The 17,194-nt window shown below is 57.6% G+C and overlaps 2 protein-coding genes across 6 annotated transcripts in view; one reads left to right on the forward strand and one right to left on the reverse strand.

Moving 5' to 3' along the window:
- The window catches only part of LOC111141333 (proteasome subunit alpha 7), a 6,164-nt gene extending 1,505 nt beyond the window's left edge, over window positions 1-4,659 (forward strand). The window contains exons 2-7 of one of the 3 annotated variants that reach the window (XM_022493796.1): window positions 780-906; window positions 1,601-1,743; window positions 2,415-2,537; window positions 3,228-3,347; window positions 4,010-4,072; window positions 4,435-4,659. In XM_022493796.1, the coding sequence (XP_022349504.1) occupies window positions 780-906; window positions 1,601-1,743; window positions 2,415-2,537; window positions 3,228-3,347; window positions 4,010-4,072; window positions 4,435-4,527 (669 nt within the window). In that variant the 3' untranslated portion in view covers window positions 4,528-4,659. The remainder of the gene's footprint in view (window positions 1-779; window positions 907-1,600; window positions 1,744-2,414; window positions 2,538-3,227; window positions 3,348-4,009; window positions 4,073-4,434) is intronic. The other 2 variants (XM_022493795.1, XM_022493797.1) reach the window with 2 other exon arrangements.
- A 1,617-nt stretch (window positions 4,660-6,276) lies between these two features.
- The window catches only part of LOC111141566 (LSM family member 14B), an 11,269-nt gene continuing 351 nt past the window's right edge, over window positions 6,277-17,194 (reverse strand). Inside the window, exons 2-10 of one of the 3 annotated variants that reach the window (XM_022494204.1) lie at window positions 15,550-15,713; window positions 14,192-14,327; window positions 13,298-13,414; window positions 11,192-11,359; window positions 10,846-10,923; window positions 10,463-10,624; window positions 9,948-10,098; window positions 8,056-8,241; window positions 6,277-7,486 (exon numbers count right to left, since the gene is read on the reverse strand). In XM_022494204.1, coding sequence (XP_022349912.1) covers window positions 8,070-8,241; window positions 9,948-10,098; window positions 10,463-10,624; window positions 10,846-10,923; window positions 11,192-11,359; window positions 13,298-13,414; window positions 14,192-14,327; window positions 15,550-15,713 — 1,148 coding nt within the window. In that variant the 3' untranslated portion in view covers window positions 6,277-7,486; window positions 8,056-8,069. Of the gene's footprint in view, window positions 7,487-8,055; window positions 8,242-9,947; window positions 10,099-10,462; window positions 10,625-10,845; window positions 10,924-11,191; window positions 11,360-13,297; window positions 13,415-14,191; window positions 14,328-15,549; window positions 17,093-17,194 lie in introns of those variants that run through there. The other 2 variants (XM_022494205.1, XM_022494206.1) reach the window with 2 other exon arrangements.

Below are 17,194 nucleotides of genomic sequence, written 5' to 3' on the forward strand. Positions count from 1 at the left end.
TAAAAAAAAAAAAAAAAAAAAAAAAGTGAAACAGTGCTGACAAGTATTTCTCAATTGCGGGGGCGGGTGGGGGGTGTTTGCACCCCAGGGGGCATTTGGCAGTGGGTGGAGCCGTTTTTCTTAGCCTGAGACTGGGAAGTGCTACTGGCTGACCTCTGGGGTAGAGGTGGGCAGGGCAGCCCCATTGCCCATTGTACCCCTGCTGAGAAATCTCCAAGCAGAGTCTTACTGGTCCTCCAAGCGTTGTTCCATTCCTCTGCTCCTTCCCTGACAGGGGCAGTCAACTGGTCCTTGGGCATTTTCCCACATTTTTCATTCTCTCTCTCCTCTGTGTTATGTGCCATACACAGAGCAGTTGACTTTCAGGAACAACTGTAGTCGTCCTTCCACCTGACAGCAAATCAGGCCTTCCCCACAGTGTGCATACCAGTGGGTCACAGTGGAGGAGAGAGTAGAGTGAGTGTGTAATTGCACAACTACAAAAACACTGCTTTCAGAGCACCTGATTTGAATGTCAGGGTTTCAGACTTAAAAGCCTGTTATGTGACTCTTTGATACAGTAGCTAGTTATCATATTGTAATGGAAACTGTGTCAGTATGTTGAAGGCTCGGGACTGGGCACCTCAGTCATGCACCTGGGCCAGCTCTGCCAGAATCGGGTCAGCATCCGTGATCCGCAGGGTGTGGTGTCCAGCCACATGACCACCGGCTTGCCGCCCTGTGCCTGCGGGGAGAACCTCTGGTCACTTTCGAAAGCACCGTGTTGATTTTTATTGAAGGTTGGCGTGCGAGGAAAGGACATCGTTGTTCTGGGCGTGGAGAAGAAGTCTGTGGCCAAACTGCAGGATGAGAGAACCGTGCGCAAGATCTGTGCGTTGGATGACAACGTCTGCATGGCATTTGCAGGTGAGTCTGGGGCCAGTGCCCCATTTCTCAGAGGTCAGTAAAGATCAGCCCTTTGGAAGCCATCTTGGTGGGTTTGCTCTTGGAAGATACATAAATTGGTAAACTAAAAATCGTTTTAAGACTGTAGATTGAGGGACGCCAGGGTGGCTCAGTTGGTTAAGCAGCTGCCTTCGGCTCAGGTCATGATCCCGGCGTCCTGGGATCGAGTCCCACATCGGGCTCCTTGCTCTGCAGGGAGCCTGTTTCTCCCTCTGCCTCTGCCTGCCATTCTGTCTGCCTGTGCTCGCTCGCTCTCCCTCTTTCTCTCTCTCTCTCTGATAAATAAATAAAACCTTTAAAAAAAAAGACTGTAGATTGAGACTTGTGGCGGGAGAGAAGCTTCACCATGCTTATTAGGGCGCCCTCTGGACCAGGCCTGTGCTGTCAGCAGCGGGCGACTGGACTGGAGTTCCAGCCTCGAGGCAGTCTGGCTTCCTGCACTCCTCCCTGCTGGCCCACTGTGGGAAGATCCCAGTTGACCCGACGGAACTAGGGATTAACTGGCTGGGTCTGAGCTGCTCACAGAGGCCGATGGTTCCACTGCCAGTCACCCAGATGACCTCAGAGCTGGGTGTCAGGAACGGTTCAAGTCGGCTTCTGCCTGGTCACGTGACTTGGGCCGTCGTCCGTTGGAGACGAGGCCTGGGTCACGCAGCATTCTCTGCCGTGGCAGGGCTCACCGCTGACGCGAGGATAGTCATCAACAGGGCCCGGGTGGAGTGCCAGAGCCACCGGCTGACTGTGGAGGACCCGGTCACCGTGGAGTATATTACCCGCTACATCGCCAGTTTGAAGCAGGTGGGTCCTTGCCTGTGGCTCAGCTCTGCTTACAGAGCAGTCCCTGCTGGGTCACACGACGTTCTGCCACAGTAGCTCAAGTTACCGTGTGTCGGTGTTTGCACGTGTCACTTCAGGGGAATCAGAAAACCGCATGGACTTCATGCACGGTCCCGCTCTTTATTCCTACAAGCGTAACTTCTACGGCTTAGCCGCTTTGCTGGTATTCTTCCGTTTAGTGGATGGGACGGTCCAAATTCATGTTTCTGGAAGGAAATGGGGATTTTTGTTTCGAAGCCCCACTTGACTCATTACCCAGCACCTGGGAGATGCTGAACGCCACCCCACGCTGTGGTGAAACGCTGGTCGTTTTAAAACCCAACTGTGTAGCCAGAAGATTGTCTGTTGTCAAGTACTTCAGTGGCCTTAGTTGTGCTCTGTGACGCAGTTCTGGTCACAGTTTCGCTTTCACGTCCTTCCGAGTAAGAACACACAGAGGGAAGGAGGACCGCTGAGTGCTTGGGCCTCGGCTCACTCGTCACTTGCCTGGCAGATAATGTGAGAGCATCCCCGTCCCGTCCCCCATCCCCTCAGGGGCGGCACAGCTGCTTCAAACATTGTATGTGTTGCTAAGGGTCGGTTCCAGGGGCCTTGCACACTAAGAAGCATTAACGTGCTCCTTTTCCCACTAGCGCTACACACAGAGCAACGGGCGCAGGCCGTTTGGCATCTCTGCCCTTATTGTGGGTTTCGACTTTGATGGCACCCCCAGACTCTATCAGACTGACCCCTCAGGGACATACCACGCCTGGAAGGTGAGTCCCTGACCAGACAGAGGGTCTTCGGGGGGTCTTGCCAGTAAAGGAAGTCTCAGAGGCCTTTGGAAGGTGCTAGGCCTCCTGGTGGCTCAGGGTGGCCTTGTCTTCCCAGTGCCGGTGCGCACGTCCCACGCTGCGTTTCTGTTTCATGGTATTTCTGCTGGTACAGGAGCAAAGAACATGAAACTTAGTGTTTAAGGGGTGCCTGGGTGGCTCAGTGGGTTAAGCCTCTGCCTTTGGCTCAGGTCATGATCCCGGGGTCCTGGGATCGAGCCCCACATCGGGCTCTCTGCTCAGTGGGGAGCCTGCTTCCCCAGCTCTCTCTTCTGCCTGCCTCTGCCTACTTGTGAGCTGTCGAATAAAATCTTAAAAAAAGAAAAAAAGGAAAAAAAAAGAAAGGAACTTGCTGTTTGAGAGGAAGTTCAAGGATAGGCGTGGGGATACATGGTATGAAGTAAAATTGCCCACGTGTTCTCAGTGATGAAGATTCGCACTCTTGGTGAGGACGCTGCAGGTCTGACATTGCAGACTGACTCCCCGCTGCCCGGTAACCATAATCTGACTCTTGGTAAGGATCAGCACCAAATCCAAATTCTTAGCCTTTAGGAAAAGGAAGCCATGGCTGTGTTCTTGGGCTGGCTCTGGGTTGTTGTACCCTGTACCGTATAACACACATTTCTGCTTCAGGCCAATGCTATAGGCCGGGGCGCCAAGTCAGTGCGTGAATTTCTAGAGAAGAATTACACTGATGAAGCCATTGAGACGGACGACCTGACCGTGAAGCTGGTTATCAAGGCCCTCCTGGAAGTGCGTTCGCCTTGGAAACCTGGTGCTTGGGGTGGGCAGAACAGATGGCCCAGCAGTGGGTGGCCGGTGTACCAGTGACAGGAAGGGAGGCACCGAGAGCCTCGGGGATGCTGGGCCCTTGAGGGCTTGCTCTGGCTGCCCACTGCCCCGGTGCTCTAGCGGCTCCTCTCCACAGCCGCAGCAGGCAGGGACCAAATCTCAGAACTCGTCTGAGAGCACGCAGCTAGGGAGAAGCTGAGGCAGGACAGGAACCACCAGGTGTGGACTCTGTGACTCAGAGCCCTCCCTCAGCCTTGCTGGGTTCCTGCTGCTGCTAAGGTTGAGGAATTAGAACTGGGAATAATGGTTAGGAGGCATGGGGCACGGGGCTATGTCCGCACTTCAGAGGTGTTGGCCAGGGTGGGGTGGGGGGGCAGAAGGCTGAGCTAGGGGCCAGCTGTTGGGGCTCAGTGGTGGGGAGAGCGGTGAGCATAGCTGCTCTGTGGAAGGGGCTACAGGAGGCATGCGGGGGGTTGGGGGAATTGCCCTGCAGTTAGGACAAAAGCTTTGGGGTGGGGCTGTAGGGTGTCCTGCCCTCTCTTCTCGAGCAGTGTTTGAGGCATTTGCCAGAGCGGTGTGGCCTTGAGGAGGAAGAAGTATCTGACGTTACTCTTTCTTCCCAGGTGGTTCAGTCTGGCGGCAAAAACATCGAACTGGCTGTCATGAGGCGAGATCAGCCCCTCAAGGTAATCACGAAGTTATCTGCGGTCTTTCACTCTGGAGCATTCCCGGTGATGCAGGGGACAGGTACCCTGGTCCTGCGGCGTGAGTGCTAGGAGGGAGGTTCTCTCAAAGCCCCCCACAAATGAGGTTCGCTTGGCACACTGAGAAAGTGTTGGCAGTTGGGCGGATTTGCTTCTGCTTCGCAGTCACCTGTAGGCAGCTCTGACCGTTGTCACCTGGCTCAGGCGCACCCAGCCTGGTTTTCCTGTAGCAGCGGCTGTGAGGCGCGGTCTGGCCAGAGCCCAGAAGTTCCCTCCCCAAAAGTGGCAGTGCTGCTCTGGGGCACCTCGTGTGGCTGGGGGTAACCATGAACTTTCTTCGGTAGATTTTAAATCCTGAAGAAATTGAAAAATATGTTGCTGAGATTGAAAAAGAGAAAGAAGAGAATGAAAAGAAGAAACAGAAGAAAGCATCATGATGATGAAATCTTGTAGTGATTTTTAAAATTCAGATCATGGATGATTCTCGAGGATATGTAGGCATTTGCATTCCATTTATTACTGTCCATGTGTCCTGCAATAAATCTCTGTGTTTGTTAACCTTTTCGTAAGAGCATCTGTGTCTTGGTGCAGTTACGACTGCTCTGTAAAGAGGCGTCTTCCCCTTGCTCTGTGTCTCCGAGCGCTGCCCTCAGTGGGAGCGCTCCATGCTTCATGTTCCTTGTCGCCAGACGGCAAGCCACTGTGGTGGGCAGGGGGTGTCTGCCTTCCTGGTGAGTTCAGGCAGCTCTAGGAGGGCTTGCATACCGCGACGGCTTCTGTCGACAGGCGTGTGGCATCTCACACGGACACAGAAAACTCTTAAGTTTCCCCCCATTAGAGGTTCTAACCAGACTGACCTCGTTCCTTCTTACAGACCTTCACTCAGTTTCCTAATTCACGCAGAACATTGAGGACAAAAGCAAACAGCACGCAGTTTAAGTGTTTGAATTCAAAATCCTGCAAAGCAGCAGCGTTGTTCAGGACAAGTCCCGTGGTCTGGTCTGTAGCAGATCCAGTCTTCACGTTCCTAAGCTTCCTGGTGCTAACGGCCCCCTGCCCGCTCTCACTGTAGCCAGTGACGACCCAGCCTTCAGCCTCGGTCCTGGTCCCCGGCTGGGTCTGTACCAGAGACTCTAACTCCCTCCATCCCCAGCTTTGTGGCTTCAGAGGAGGCCCTGCTATCAGGCCTGCTGACATACCCCCATCTCCCTGTGCCCCGAGGACATGGCATAAAGGGCTCTTCGTGTCTGTGGGCTGGTTCCCCTTCCAGCCATGTTGTTAGGACTCCAGGGCTCTGCTCTGCACGTCAGTCGTATGTCTCTTGCTGAGTTCTCACTGAATGACACATACACACTCTCTTCTCAAGGGAATACAGAGGCCCAGGAAGGTTTCAGTAAAGCGCAGCATAAACTATGTAATTGTCAACATGTCAGCTTCAAGCTTTGACAGCAAAAGTAGTCAGTGGCAAACGGACTTGACTACATCTGGATTCGCTAATAAATACCGGCCTAGGGCAACTGCTGAGTCCCCTACTTTGTTTAGAATTCACGCCCTGGGCACCTGCGTCCAGCACGCACGCACGCGACGGATGATTCTCATTTCTTCTTGGCCAAGAATGTTCCTTGTCTGCCCACCTCCTTCAAAGGAAGGTTGCCCAGAATTTGTTGAAATCCCGACACTGCAGACCTGACTCCCTGCTGTCCAGTCCTGCTCGGGGCCGGAGAGAACGCCAGGCAGGCATGGCAAGATGGGACAGGCCTTGGGCCTCTGACACTGCTTTCAGAGTCAGCCAGAAACCCAGGCCAGGCACATGGTGCCGGGTCAAGGCCTGTAACAGGCCCAATGGCACCAAGGACAGGCAAGCTCTGCGGAGCTCAGAGGCCACGGCAAAGCAGCAAAAGAATGGCTTCTGAAGCAGGTGTATCTGTGAACTGAATTTTTAAAAACTAGTTTGTGCCCCAAGTGTCTGGGAGGCAGAGCCAGGGTGGCCCACTGTGAAGTTGGGCTGACTCGCACCTTCCTCCAGACCAGCGGTCAGCTCACGCAGGGGCAGCAGGCGTCCCCCAAGGTCCTACCAGCCTGAGGCCTGAATAACATCTCCCGCCTCAGGACGGGCATGTCACACAAGATGTGACTCAGGCTGCACAATCAACAGAACTATTTAAGAGCAGAGAAGAAAAAAGTTGTAAAGGTTTGCATGTTTATTTATAATTACAATTTACATTACTCCAACAGAGCAGCCCATTGCTATGTTCTAACTCTTAGCCATTAAGTCCTACAAAAATAAACCCAAGCTTTTACAGTAACTGAATCAATACAGAACTAAAACCTTTGCAGCTATTTAAGGGGGTTTAGTTACCAAGGTGCTTATGTTCAACACAGTGCCCTCTCCGGCAGAAGGGCGCATGCTCACACTACAGGTCTGACCCATTTACTCATGCAACGAATTTATGTTCCCCACCCACCCTCCACCCACCGTAAAACAAAAACGCAACTATTTACAATTGAGGAGAAATAATGTTTTAGGTCAACCGACCTTGCAAAAAAGACTGGCTCATTTCCAAGGGGATGAGACACTGAACAGTGGCCAGAGTCCAATACTGACCAGCCTGGGTCTGGGGATGGCAGGGATGGGGCAGGAAGGACAGGGACCCCACAGGTCCCTGGGCTTTGGCCCCCATCCCCGATTCCTATGGAAGCCAGGCTCCGAGCAACAGTTCCTAGCTTAAGTTCAGGACCCCTTCCTAAGCCTCCAGGACTCCCCCTTCTTCCCTGCACCACCCCCCCTGCCCCAACCCACCAGCTCTAAACCTTGACATCGCCACTCTGGATGTAAGGGCTGTCTGGTTTGCTTATACAACATGATCCGTGGGACACCCCACTCTCCCTGCCCTAACGCCCACCCACCCCCACACGCTCCCATGCTGGCCCCGCGTGGCTCCTGAGACCCCCCACCTGTGGCCATGGGGGTGCCAGGCCAGCAGCACCAGAGACCAGTTGGGTTATAGAGATACACACTTGGCTGCCACATTTGCCAAATGGGATTTGGTTCCGTTCGAAAAAAATCAAAGCTGTCACAAAGAAAAGTCACAAAATAAGGATCAAGCTTTTGCTCTAAAACCTTTCTCCAAAATACCAGAACCTTAGAATCAGGCTGTGTGCAACTAAAGAGAAAAAACAGGCCAAAATACCTCTAAGAGGTCACCCACGGATACTTCCCCCAAAACAAGTGGTTCTAACTCAGACCATGTCCAAGTTCAATTAAGTTCAAAACACAAGTAGTAGTACGGGAATTTTCCAAACTCCATAAACAAAGTGACCCCCGTGTCCCCGATAAGTGCAGCGTTTCCAACATCCTCAGACATAGCGTTGTTTCTGTGCGACTTCCACAGGCGCCTATGAGAAGGGGACAGGACACCAAGTGAGTACGCTCAGCCAGCACTCCCCGAGGCAGCCGCCCCGCAGGAGCCAGGCACGCAGACTCCCAGGGAGGACGGGGTGTGCATCCCCCCGCTGCACTCCAGTCAGGCCCGGGCTCCCCAGACTCTGTAATCACAACCGAGGATAGAAATCATCTTTGTGCACGTGGGGGACAGAGAGGGAGCTCCAGATCCCAACCTGGATGAGGCAGGTCAGCTCTAGGCACACCTGTAACCCCCTCACTGCCCAGACTCACGGGGCACACAAGTCACTGGCAGTCCCGGAGTCCCTGCAGGCTAGAGCAGGGAGGCTGGCTTGGGACAAGTGTCCTTGCTAACCACGTTCTGACAACACTGGGGCCTGCCCTCCCTAGGAGGCCCCTGGGTGACCGGGAGGGTCGAGGCCCTCATCCGGGCTCTTACTGGAAGCCAGAGCCAGCTGCTCCGGGCTCCTAAGCTCTTCCTGAAGAGAGAGGCTGGCTATCGGGCCCTCCCACCCCAACACTCTCCCTGCAAAGGGCCCAGAAACTTCCTTCCCTCACTCACCGCAGGCGGCATCCTCACACCCTGCCAGTCCCAGCTCTGTGGGAAGTTGGGTTGCGCCGGGTTGTACCGTTGCCCCTGCCCCCTCGAAATCCACCCCTGAAGCTACGGCCACGAAGAAACCTTCCCGACACCCCAAAGGTCTCTGTGTTGAGCTTCCGCTCCTCAGCCCACGTAGTCCGCCTGGAACTGAAGCACAGACAGGGGCGTGAGACCAACGGCAGTGGTCCCTGCTCACCCCTTTCCGAGCCAGGCCCCAGCCTCATGTAGCCCAAGAGGGAAGAAAGCCCGACAGGTGGGGGCTGCTACTGGAGTCAGCAGAGGGGATGACCCGGTCCCGGCCCAGCAACCCCGGAGCCAGCGCCACAGCCATTCCCAGCCACATCTCCAACCAGGTCTGTTTCTCACGGGGCCGCTTCGGCATCAACTCTCGTTTTTACCAATGAAGGTGAGCATGCCACGCGAGGCAGGGCCCCTGTGGGCTCCAGGACCCAGAGCAGGTGATGGACCCCTTCAGACAAGTGAGGAGGGGGTTGGGCTAGATGGAACAGTGTCTCCGAGAACGCGATGCTCACGCTCTGGGGGCAGTGGGGACATGGCACCAAAACTGCATGCTGTCCTGCCGTCCTTCACGCCACAGATGCTCTGACACCCACCTCCGTAGCTCAGGAGAGGAGCTCTGTGTCTGTTTCTGGGCCGCTCACGGGCCCTGCACCAGCACTGAGTTCCTCTTCTATGGTCCCCACAGGCCTCACTCAGAAGAACCAGCAGCTGAGCCCTTCTGGCCAGCAACCCAGAGTCGTGCTGGTTCTCCCCACATGCTGTCAGCACACCCTGTCTGCTCCCCTCTTCCACGTGCATTCGGAAGCCGAGCTCTCCCCTCACCCGCCACCACCACCTTATGCCCAGCCGCGCCCGTCCCCACCTTCAACACGCTCGCCAGAGAACGCCGAGGGGTCGGACGGCATCGCCCCCCAGCTCCCGCCCTGACAGCTGCCCACGGCTCTCCTGCTCGTCACTGTGACCTACTGCTACCAAGCCCCCCCACGCACACGTCCCCTTCATCCCGGACCGACGGGCCCCGCCCCGGCGGCCTGTCCACAGCAGCTTCCTTTGCTCCCCACTCCACTGGCTCCCAAACACCACATGCGGTGAGGTCGCCACATTCAACTGACCTTTACCTTCCCGCTGCCCAGCCCTCCCCTCCCATTCCCTGAGGCATTTCTATCCTAGACCTGCTCATGCTTCTATCGGTTTTCCCCTGCCAGGCCAGAGACGTGGGCAAGTCAGGACTCCCAGCTTGCTCTGTGCGGTGTGTGCTCCTCGCCGCCCAGCAGTGTGGCTGGCGCTCCGACTTCCACGATGTGCCCGTCCTACAGACCCTGTTCACCACTCTGCTCACTCGCATGGCAACATCCAAGCACCAGCTGCATGGCACTGAAAACGCACGACAGGGTCCCCAGCCTCCAGCAACCAGACGAAAGACCCCCCCCCCAAAACAGAACCCTGGCTGGCTGCTGTGAGTAGCAAGGCCTCGGGCCCCCAGGGTCCACTGGGAACAGGAATGGGCCAGGACGAGCTCAGCTGGGGAGGGCAGTGCCCACCCCAGCTTTAATGGACAAAGGGGCTGCAAAGCCAAGACAGAAGCCGACTCCCCAGGTCCCCGTGACTGCCGGGGGTTTCCAAATTGCCACCTGCTGGCGCCACGAGGACCGAGATGCCCATGTGGCAAAAATGTGAGTAGGATCCTAGATCGGCCCTGAACTTAGAGCGGAGGCTGGTCTTCAAGAGACCAGGCCCTGGTCTCAGGGGGTGTGAGGCAGAATGAGGGTCTTCCTGCCAGCCCGTCCAGGCCTTGCGAGCCCCGAGCCCTGAGCCCTCCCCTGGCCCCTGACCTGGTCTTGAGCTCAGAGGAGATGTTGTCGAAGAAGGACTTGGACTTGTCATAGTAGCAGTTGGGCCCCAGGTGGTCTTCCTCAGCGGGAGCCTCGTCACTCTGGGTCACCACTGCCGAGTCCTTCTCGTCCCCCTTCTCAGCATTGTCATCTGCACGGAGAAGAACACACTGGGATGCTGGGCGGTGAACCGAGCACCCCTTCTCCCCGAGCAGACCCTGGCAGCTGTCGCGCTGCGGGAGGGTGGGGGACGGCCTTCAGCGTTAGCGGAATCTCCTCCTCAAAATCTGCTCCTGTCCACCCGGGGGCCGCACGGTCTGCTCCCCCCCCCCCCCGCAAGCACAGTTCACAGGGGGGTCCCGAGGCTCCTCCGCTCCTTCAGGACTCCTTAGGGGGTGCCACTTCCACACTGGCCAGCGGCCCCACTGCATGCCCCCTGCCCCTGCCCGTCTTTCCTTGACCCGCTTCTACAGATACTCCTGGACGGACAGCAATTTCCAAATAACAGCAAACACCTTTAAAATTCAGTTTCTTCTTAAACTCTTTATCCAGCTCCTCCCTGTTGAACTGGGCGTTGGCGCTCTCAAAGTCAAAGTCGCCTTCAAACTTGATTGTGTTTTCCTTGACGGCAGTCGGGCGGTGCTGCCCCCTGGAGCGGTTCCTCGTTCGTCTGTTCCCTGTGAGAAGAAAGGAAAGCCATGGCTGGGAAGCCACCAAGCTGACCTCACTCGGTGGGGCATGACGACAAGGAGGGAACAGAGCACACAGCAGCAGACACTGAGCCCCAGCACCCCCTCGAACCGTCACCCAGAGACAGGGCGGGGGGGCGGTGCGGGGGAAGCAGAGCACACCTGGACAGGGCGAGGCGCCCCAGAACTCAAGGGGCAACAGCTGTTACCTGATCTCCTCCTCTGAGGCCTTCTGTTCTCGTCATTCACCTGCCCTTGACTTGGCACAGCGGCCGGCTGAGCTACATCTAAGGCGCAAAAGGGAAGAGTAAGGCGAGCGCCTGCAGAAGCGGAGCCCAGCGACGGACGCAGGGCGGCACCACCGCAGGGGACATGCAGCAAGGGGAGGCCCTGCAAAAGCACATGGTGTTTAGGATGGGGACAGGGATTGGTGCTGTTCAATTAAAATAAAAGGAAAAACAAAAAGAGAGGAGAGAGAAAGAAAAAGGACCCCAGGAAGAAGCGTGCCGCTTTGAGAACGCGAAGCGAGCCCCGGAGGACGACGTGTGCTAGTACCGCTGCCGCTCTTGCCGCCGGGCTGCGCGGGCCGCCCGCCGAGCTGCACCCCCGCGGGGCCCTTGCCGGGTAACAGCTTTTTGGCGTTCAGGTTATCAACAGAACCAGTCTGCACAGCCTGCTCCACCATGGGGCTCTTGCCGACTGGGACGGATGGAAAACCGGCTCCTGAGACGGGAAGGGAAGGAGGGCTTAAAACCAGAGAGGAGCAAACCTCACACCCCTCCGGCCACTCCTGCCGGGTGGCACGCCAGGCAGCTGAAGGTAACCGCCTGGAGATTCTCCCGATCCCAGCCAGGCCCCCCCGGACCACACCCCTGTGTCTAGCCAGGCGGCAACAAGGCCGGTTCATCCGGGAGCCCTGAGCCCCAGGACCCCCAAGCTGCGGACCGGACTGCTGAGGAGAGAACACTCCGCCAACAACGAACACCCCCAGGCGGTTTAGAAACAGCTTTCCAGGGCGGGAGGGGGACACATAAAAACAAAGGAACAAATCGAGCTTTCCAAAAACCACATAAGCTCTAACCCCAAGGGGGCTCCGTGGGTTCCAAGATGCCAGCAAATTCACCGTCTGAGAACTTATTTCATCCTACTCCTCTCTGAACAAGAACCGTCCCAGTTCAGGATCTTGTAGTAAACACTGATCACTCTTTAAATCCCAGAACACTGTTGTTTCCGCTCGAGGAATAACAACACCGGAAAGGGCGGAAAGGCCGCGGTGATAAAACCGACTCAGAGAGATAGGCCGTCAGGAAGAAACGAAGGCTCCCTGGCGGCCCCCGGAGGCGGGCGCACGACGTCCGTTCCTACCATGCCGCAGCCCCGAGCTCAGAGGCCGAGCCTCGGTGGGGAGGCAGGGAAAGGGGGCAGGCACGCCGCCCGCATTGGCCCATCTCCTCTCCTCGCTACAGTCTGCGGGGGGTGGGGTGGGTGCTGGGTGGGGGTCCAGAGCTTTGACACAGAAAAACTGAGCCCTAACCACAGCAGTGACTACGAGGAGAGGCAGCCCGTCACACGTGAAGACCGGCTCTTCCACCTTTCTTATTTTCCACGTGGCACAGACACTAAGGTAACACCTGTGAAAAAGTCCCTTATGACCAGCACGGAAGCTGCTCGTGGCCCACCCCACGCCAGAGCAGCCTCCCCAGCCTGCCACCTTGCCCAGCAGGGCCTTCCCAGAGACCCAGACGGACCGCTCCTGCCGCACTCTACCTCCGGGGTGCGAGAGGCTCAGGCTCCTTTGCTTTTGAGAAAAGAAACCAGTTAAACCATCTTGCCTTAGCAATTTCATGCAAACAATCCCAAGAACGACGAACTGTCTGATGTGAACTTAACCGAGAAAAAACATCACTGCTTCCACAACTCGGACACGCCGGCATCCGTGCAGGAGCAGAGAGCAACACAGGCAGAGTAACAGACTGACGGCAGTGGTGTGCCACAGCGGGAGCTCCAGCAGCCGTCCCGGACCGAGCCCCCGCGGCGAGGGCAGGGCTCCTGTGCTCGACCTCAAACAGGCAGGCACGTGAATCTCAGCTCTCCGTGGACTGAGAGCATCAGGAAAGGTCAAGAGGCACCACAGCGAGGCTGAGGCAGGTGGTGCGCATGAGCATTAAGAAGCCGTTCGCCTGGTCGGTAGCTCGAGCGAGCCTCCCGGTTCTGCAGGGGCTTCCCATTACAAAGCTACCCTCAGGCCCCTACGGCTGACCAATGTGGCACACAGTTCCCAAAACAACAGGTGAGTTTCTCAGGGACCCTCCACTGCGGCCTCACCCAGCAATCTAGAGCACATCTGGAACCAGCAGACACCCCAGGGAAGGGCTTTCTGTGGAGAGGGAAGGGAAAGTTCCCATGTTTGGTGGTCTCCGTGCAGGTCAGAACAGACCCTGGGCCCAGGGAAAGTGAACAAGTGCTTGGTCACTTCTTTCCAATCTCTCCTTCAAAACGCTGGGAGATGGTTAATAGATCATGACCACACATTGAATCAAATGGAAGCAGCTTAATTGACCCCACGGGCTTGGCTACAGCTACGGTCACTCTGGGCTACTGGTTTACCCCCTTGCTCTCAGGATGGCAAGACAGCATGCAGCTCTCCCAGACTGCGGTTACCCTTGGAAGTGAGCTGATGTGGTTCTGAGGACATGTCAAGCTCTGAGGCGGGCTGTGGAGATGGAGAAGAACTAGGGCTGGAAGCTGCGGCCGAGGCTGGAGGGCTCACCAGCTTCTCTAAAAGAAGACAGAGGAGAGAAGAGCAAAAGAGAAGGTACACAAATAAGTAACGAGACACTCGTCCTGTGTCTAGCAAGCTTGGAAAGAGCCAAGCAGTCTCTCGCAGGACACGTGGCTCACACAAACCTACTCTAGAAACACGGTGAGCCAGGCTGAGAAAGGCACCCACACCGGAGCAGCAATCAAAACAACTTGGTTAGAAAGTGACCCAGACCCAAGAGCCACTCTACAGGGCCTGCTCGAAGCCCTGCGCCCGAGGAGCCGACTGGCGACTCCAGGATTTGAACACACGGAAAAGCTGCGTCAAGGGCCAGGCAGACCCTCACTCTCCATGTGCGGGAGAGAACCTCATTCCAGAGTTGGTGCGCCTTTGGGGAAATAACTTTGGAGCAAAGCACGGACAGTACGGGGACTGTAACAGAGGTGGTGACGCGACTTTTGCGTTTACAAGCCTGCAAACGTGCCTATGGTCAGAACTCATCTGGAATCACGCGTAACACTTGTTTCCTATTGAAGCAAATAGACCATGACTTCCACCCAGACCAACATTTCAGATGAATTTTGATTAGAATCATCTGTTCCAAAACTCAGACTAACTCTTTTACTCTGAGTAGCTACTACGCGTTCTGGCCAGTCACGTCGCACGGAGTAACGTACTAAGCATGCGACACAAGTGGAGCATCCCAAGACCGGTGTCCCCAGCACCAGGGTCTACGGCCCTGCCTCCCGGAGGTCATCGCACGAGCAGTTTTCCAGACAGAAACGGTTACTCACCTAGACCCAGGGAAGCGGCGTACTGCTGGCTAAGCAGAGAGCTGGCAGCCAGCTGGCTGTAGGGCGGCATTCCTCTGAAGGGGCTGTAAGGCACGTGTGGCTGGAAGGAGGAGGCCGAGCCCGAGCCCAGGGAAGACTGAGCAACGAGACACACAGATGAGAGCAGCGCAAGGCCCCCCATCACCCGCCTGGAAAGCACGGCTCAGATGGGGAAAGGCAGCCAGTTTCTCAGCCAGTATCCCTGGAGGCTGGGGGGGCGCAGGGGGCACTTCCAGGACGGCCAAAGGGGGCTCAAAGCTGCCTTTCCCACATTCCATACCCGACACTCCCTGTCCAGGTAACTCGGACCTCCATTTCCCCTAACTCAAGCCCTCTAATGACGCCCGCTGTCGTCACGTAGTCTAGCTTCTGTACGGGTGCCCCATGCTCGGTTTGGCCCCGACACACAGGACTACAGCCACGTGGTTCCCAGATGAGCAGCCTTTCTCCGGTCCCCACGCTTTCAGGGACGCTGCTGCCTGTTGCTCCCAAAAGGCCCCTTTGTCCCTTGGGGCCTGGCTCAGGTACCTGACTCTTCTGGAGTCCCTGAGAACTCTCGCTGCAAACCTTTCCTAAGTTTGGCCTGGGGCTGCTCCTCTTGTCCCCAGAACCCGCCACGCCAGCTCCTAGCCTCCAGGGAGCACCTCCCATAGTATGGACCTCCGAGGAACGAGGAAATATTTAAACTCTAAGCGGAGAGAATGTTAATCTAGGTTCCCTGGTCATCCTAGGCAATTACGCCTTAACGGGAGTGCCCGGATGGCTCGGTCAGTAAAGCAACGGCCTTCCCGCTAGGGTCATAGTCTCTGGGTCCCGGGATCCGCCCCGCATCTGGCCCCCTGCTCAGCACGGAGTCGCCTTCTCCCTCTGCCCAGGACCCCCAACCCCACCATGCTCTTCCCGAAATAAGCGCATCTTTAAAAAAGTCAAATAAAAATTTTTAAAAAGTTACGCTTTTATACAGCAGGCAGGAGTACGCTACAAGAATTGCAAACTCAGTGTCCCAAAGCACCAGTGTTTACAACCTGGACAGTGTCGAGAGCAAGTCCTGCTGCCCCAACCCCAATCTAGTGACTTAACGATTCCCCCAACACCCCAGACAAGACCCGACCACCACCCCCTTCTCACGCAAGTGGAGTCTCCCTCTCCAGCGCACACGACCGCGTGCTGGAACACCAGCAGCCCACACAGAAGTTAAACCACTTTTCGCTAAATGGCTATTCCCCGAGCGGAGCGCTGCCGCCAGAGGACACCAAGGTCCGCCCGGAAACCCGCGCCCCTCGAGGCCGCGCCACAGCCAAGCGGAGGCGCGCGCTTACTTGAACGATGGCGGGGTCCTGCGGGAGCGCGCGCGGAGCTTTCGGAGGTTCGCACACAGTGATGTCTTTGATGTCGCTTCCCCGGAAGATGATGTACTCATAGATCTCCTCTCTGGGGGGGGCCGGCCTGTCTGTGGGACGGTCTTCAGTGCCAAAAGACCGCACTTGGGAGTTGAGAGAAAGAGGGGTCAGCTTCTCGTCGGCCAAGGGCCTTCCCTCCATCCTCTCCACGGGGGCTCTCAGGCGTTCCACCACCGGCCCGGCCCCGCACACCATCCACGCCACCACGTCCGTGGTCCACCTTCCGACAGCGACCCCACCCCCCAACTTCCAACGCACGGTACCTACAAGACCCCAGCTGGCAAGACTCCACAAGTTCTAGGTCACAAAGACAAGTTAAGGACATTTGAGCCCGACAGTCCCGGGAAGTCGAACACCCTCGGGGGTGAACACAGGAGGCGCGGCGCCCCCAGCAATCCAGGTCGGCTTCGCAGAGCACCCGCGCGCACCCGCCTTCATCAAACAGCACGACAGCTGCTTTTTTCCTGAAGCCTCACCCCACGTCGTCACCCCTGGGAGCCCGTTCTGCCGGGAGAGAAGCTGGAAGGCTGTTGCTCACCTTCCCACAGCCTGCCGCGGGAGGGGCTCTCTCTGACACACCAGGAGCAGCGGGCCCAGAGCGGGACCCACCGCACCAGCGTGCGCCCCAGAGCCCTCCTGGGGGCGTGGACCCTTACCAGCAGGGGTTAGGGTCTCTCCGAGTCTGTCCTCCTTCAGTCCGTGGGGCAGAGCTGGGCTTGAAGCAGCCTCTCCCTGAACTGAGCACAACTCCTGCTACGGACCAGACACTCTGGGCCTCAGTTTCTCCAATGAGAATCTCGTGCCAACACCCCCGCGTGCCAAGAGCACACGTCAGCCCACACCCCGGTCTGTAACCCCGAACGCCCGCTGGAGCAGGCAGTCGGTCTACCCAGAGCCTGCAGCCTGCGCGTTAGGAGAAATTCCCGGAGAGCGGAGCGAAGGCCGGGCGCTCCCCTGACATAAGCAGCGAGCGGGCCGAGCCCTGACCCCTCAAGGCCTAACGAGACCCTGGGAACGATCAGGGCTTCCGGCGACCCGGCCGCACTCAGCGCTTCTCTCTAAGAGGCGAGGAAGGGCACTCGCCATCTTCCCTGGAGGGTGAAGACAAAGAAACTTTGGAGCCGCCTCCCGCCTCGGCAGGCTGGGAAGGGTTGCGGGCCGCTCCGGAGCCCAGCACAGCCTCCTTCCCCCGCGTCTCCGGGGTGCGGCGGCGGCGGGCCGCCGAGCTGCCCAGCGAGGCCCCGTCCCGGCGGGAGGCTCCAGCAGGACGCGCTGTGTGTCCGCGCTCGAGGCCCCAGCTGCTTAATGGGTTCCAGAAGGGCTTGCGGGAGTCGTGTTCTGGGGAGGCCCGGGAGCCCCGGGCCCCTCGCCCCGCCCCTCCGCCGCGGGGACCCGGCTCTGCGCGCCCGCCGGCCCCCCACCTGCAGAGGTGGGCTGCGCGGGGGAGGGGGCGGCGCGGCGGGAGCCGGACCCGCCCCCCTCCCCCCGCCGCTCCCCTCCCGCGGGCTGGGCGGGCGGGCCGGCCGCGCACAATGAGCGGCGGCCGCGGCCGGGGGGGACCATT

The sequence above is a fragment of the Enhydra lutris genome, unplaced genomic scaffold (genome assembly GCF_002288905.1).
Source record: "Enhydra lutris kenyoni isolate GAN:26980312 unplaced genomic scaffold, ASM228890v2 scaffoldscaffold6, whole genome shotgun sequence".
In the NCBI taxonomy this organism is placed as follows: Eukaryota; Metazoa; Chordata; class Mammalia; order Carnivora; family Mustelidae; genus Enhydra; species Enhydra lutris.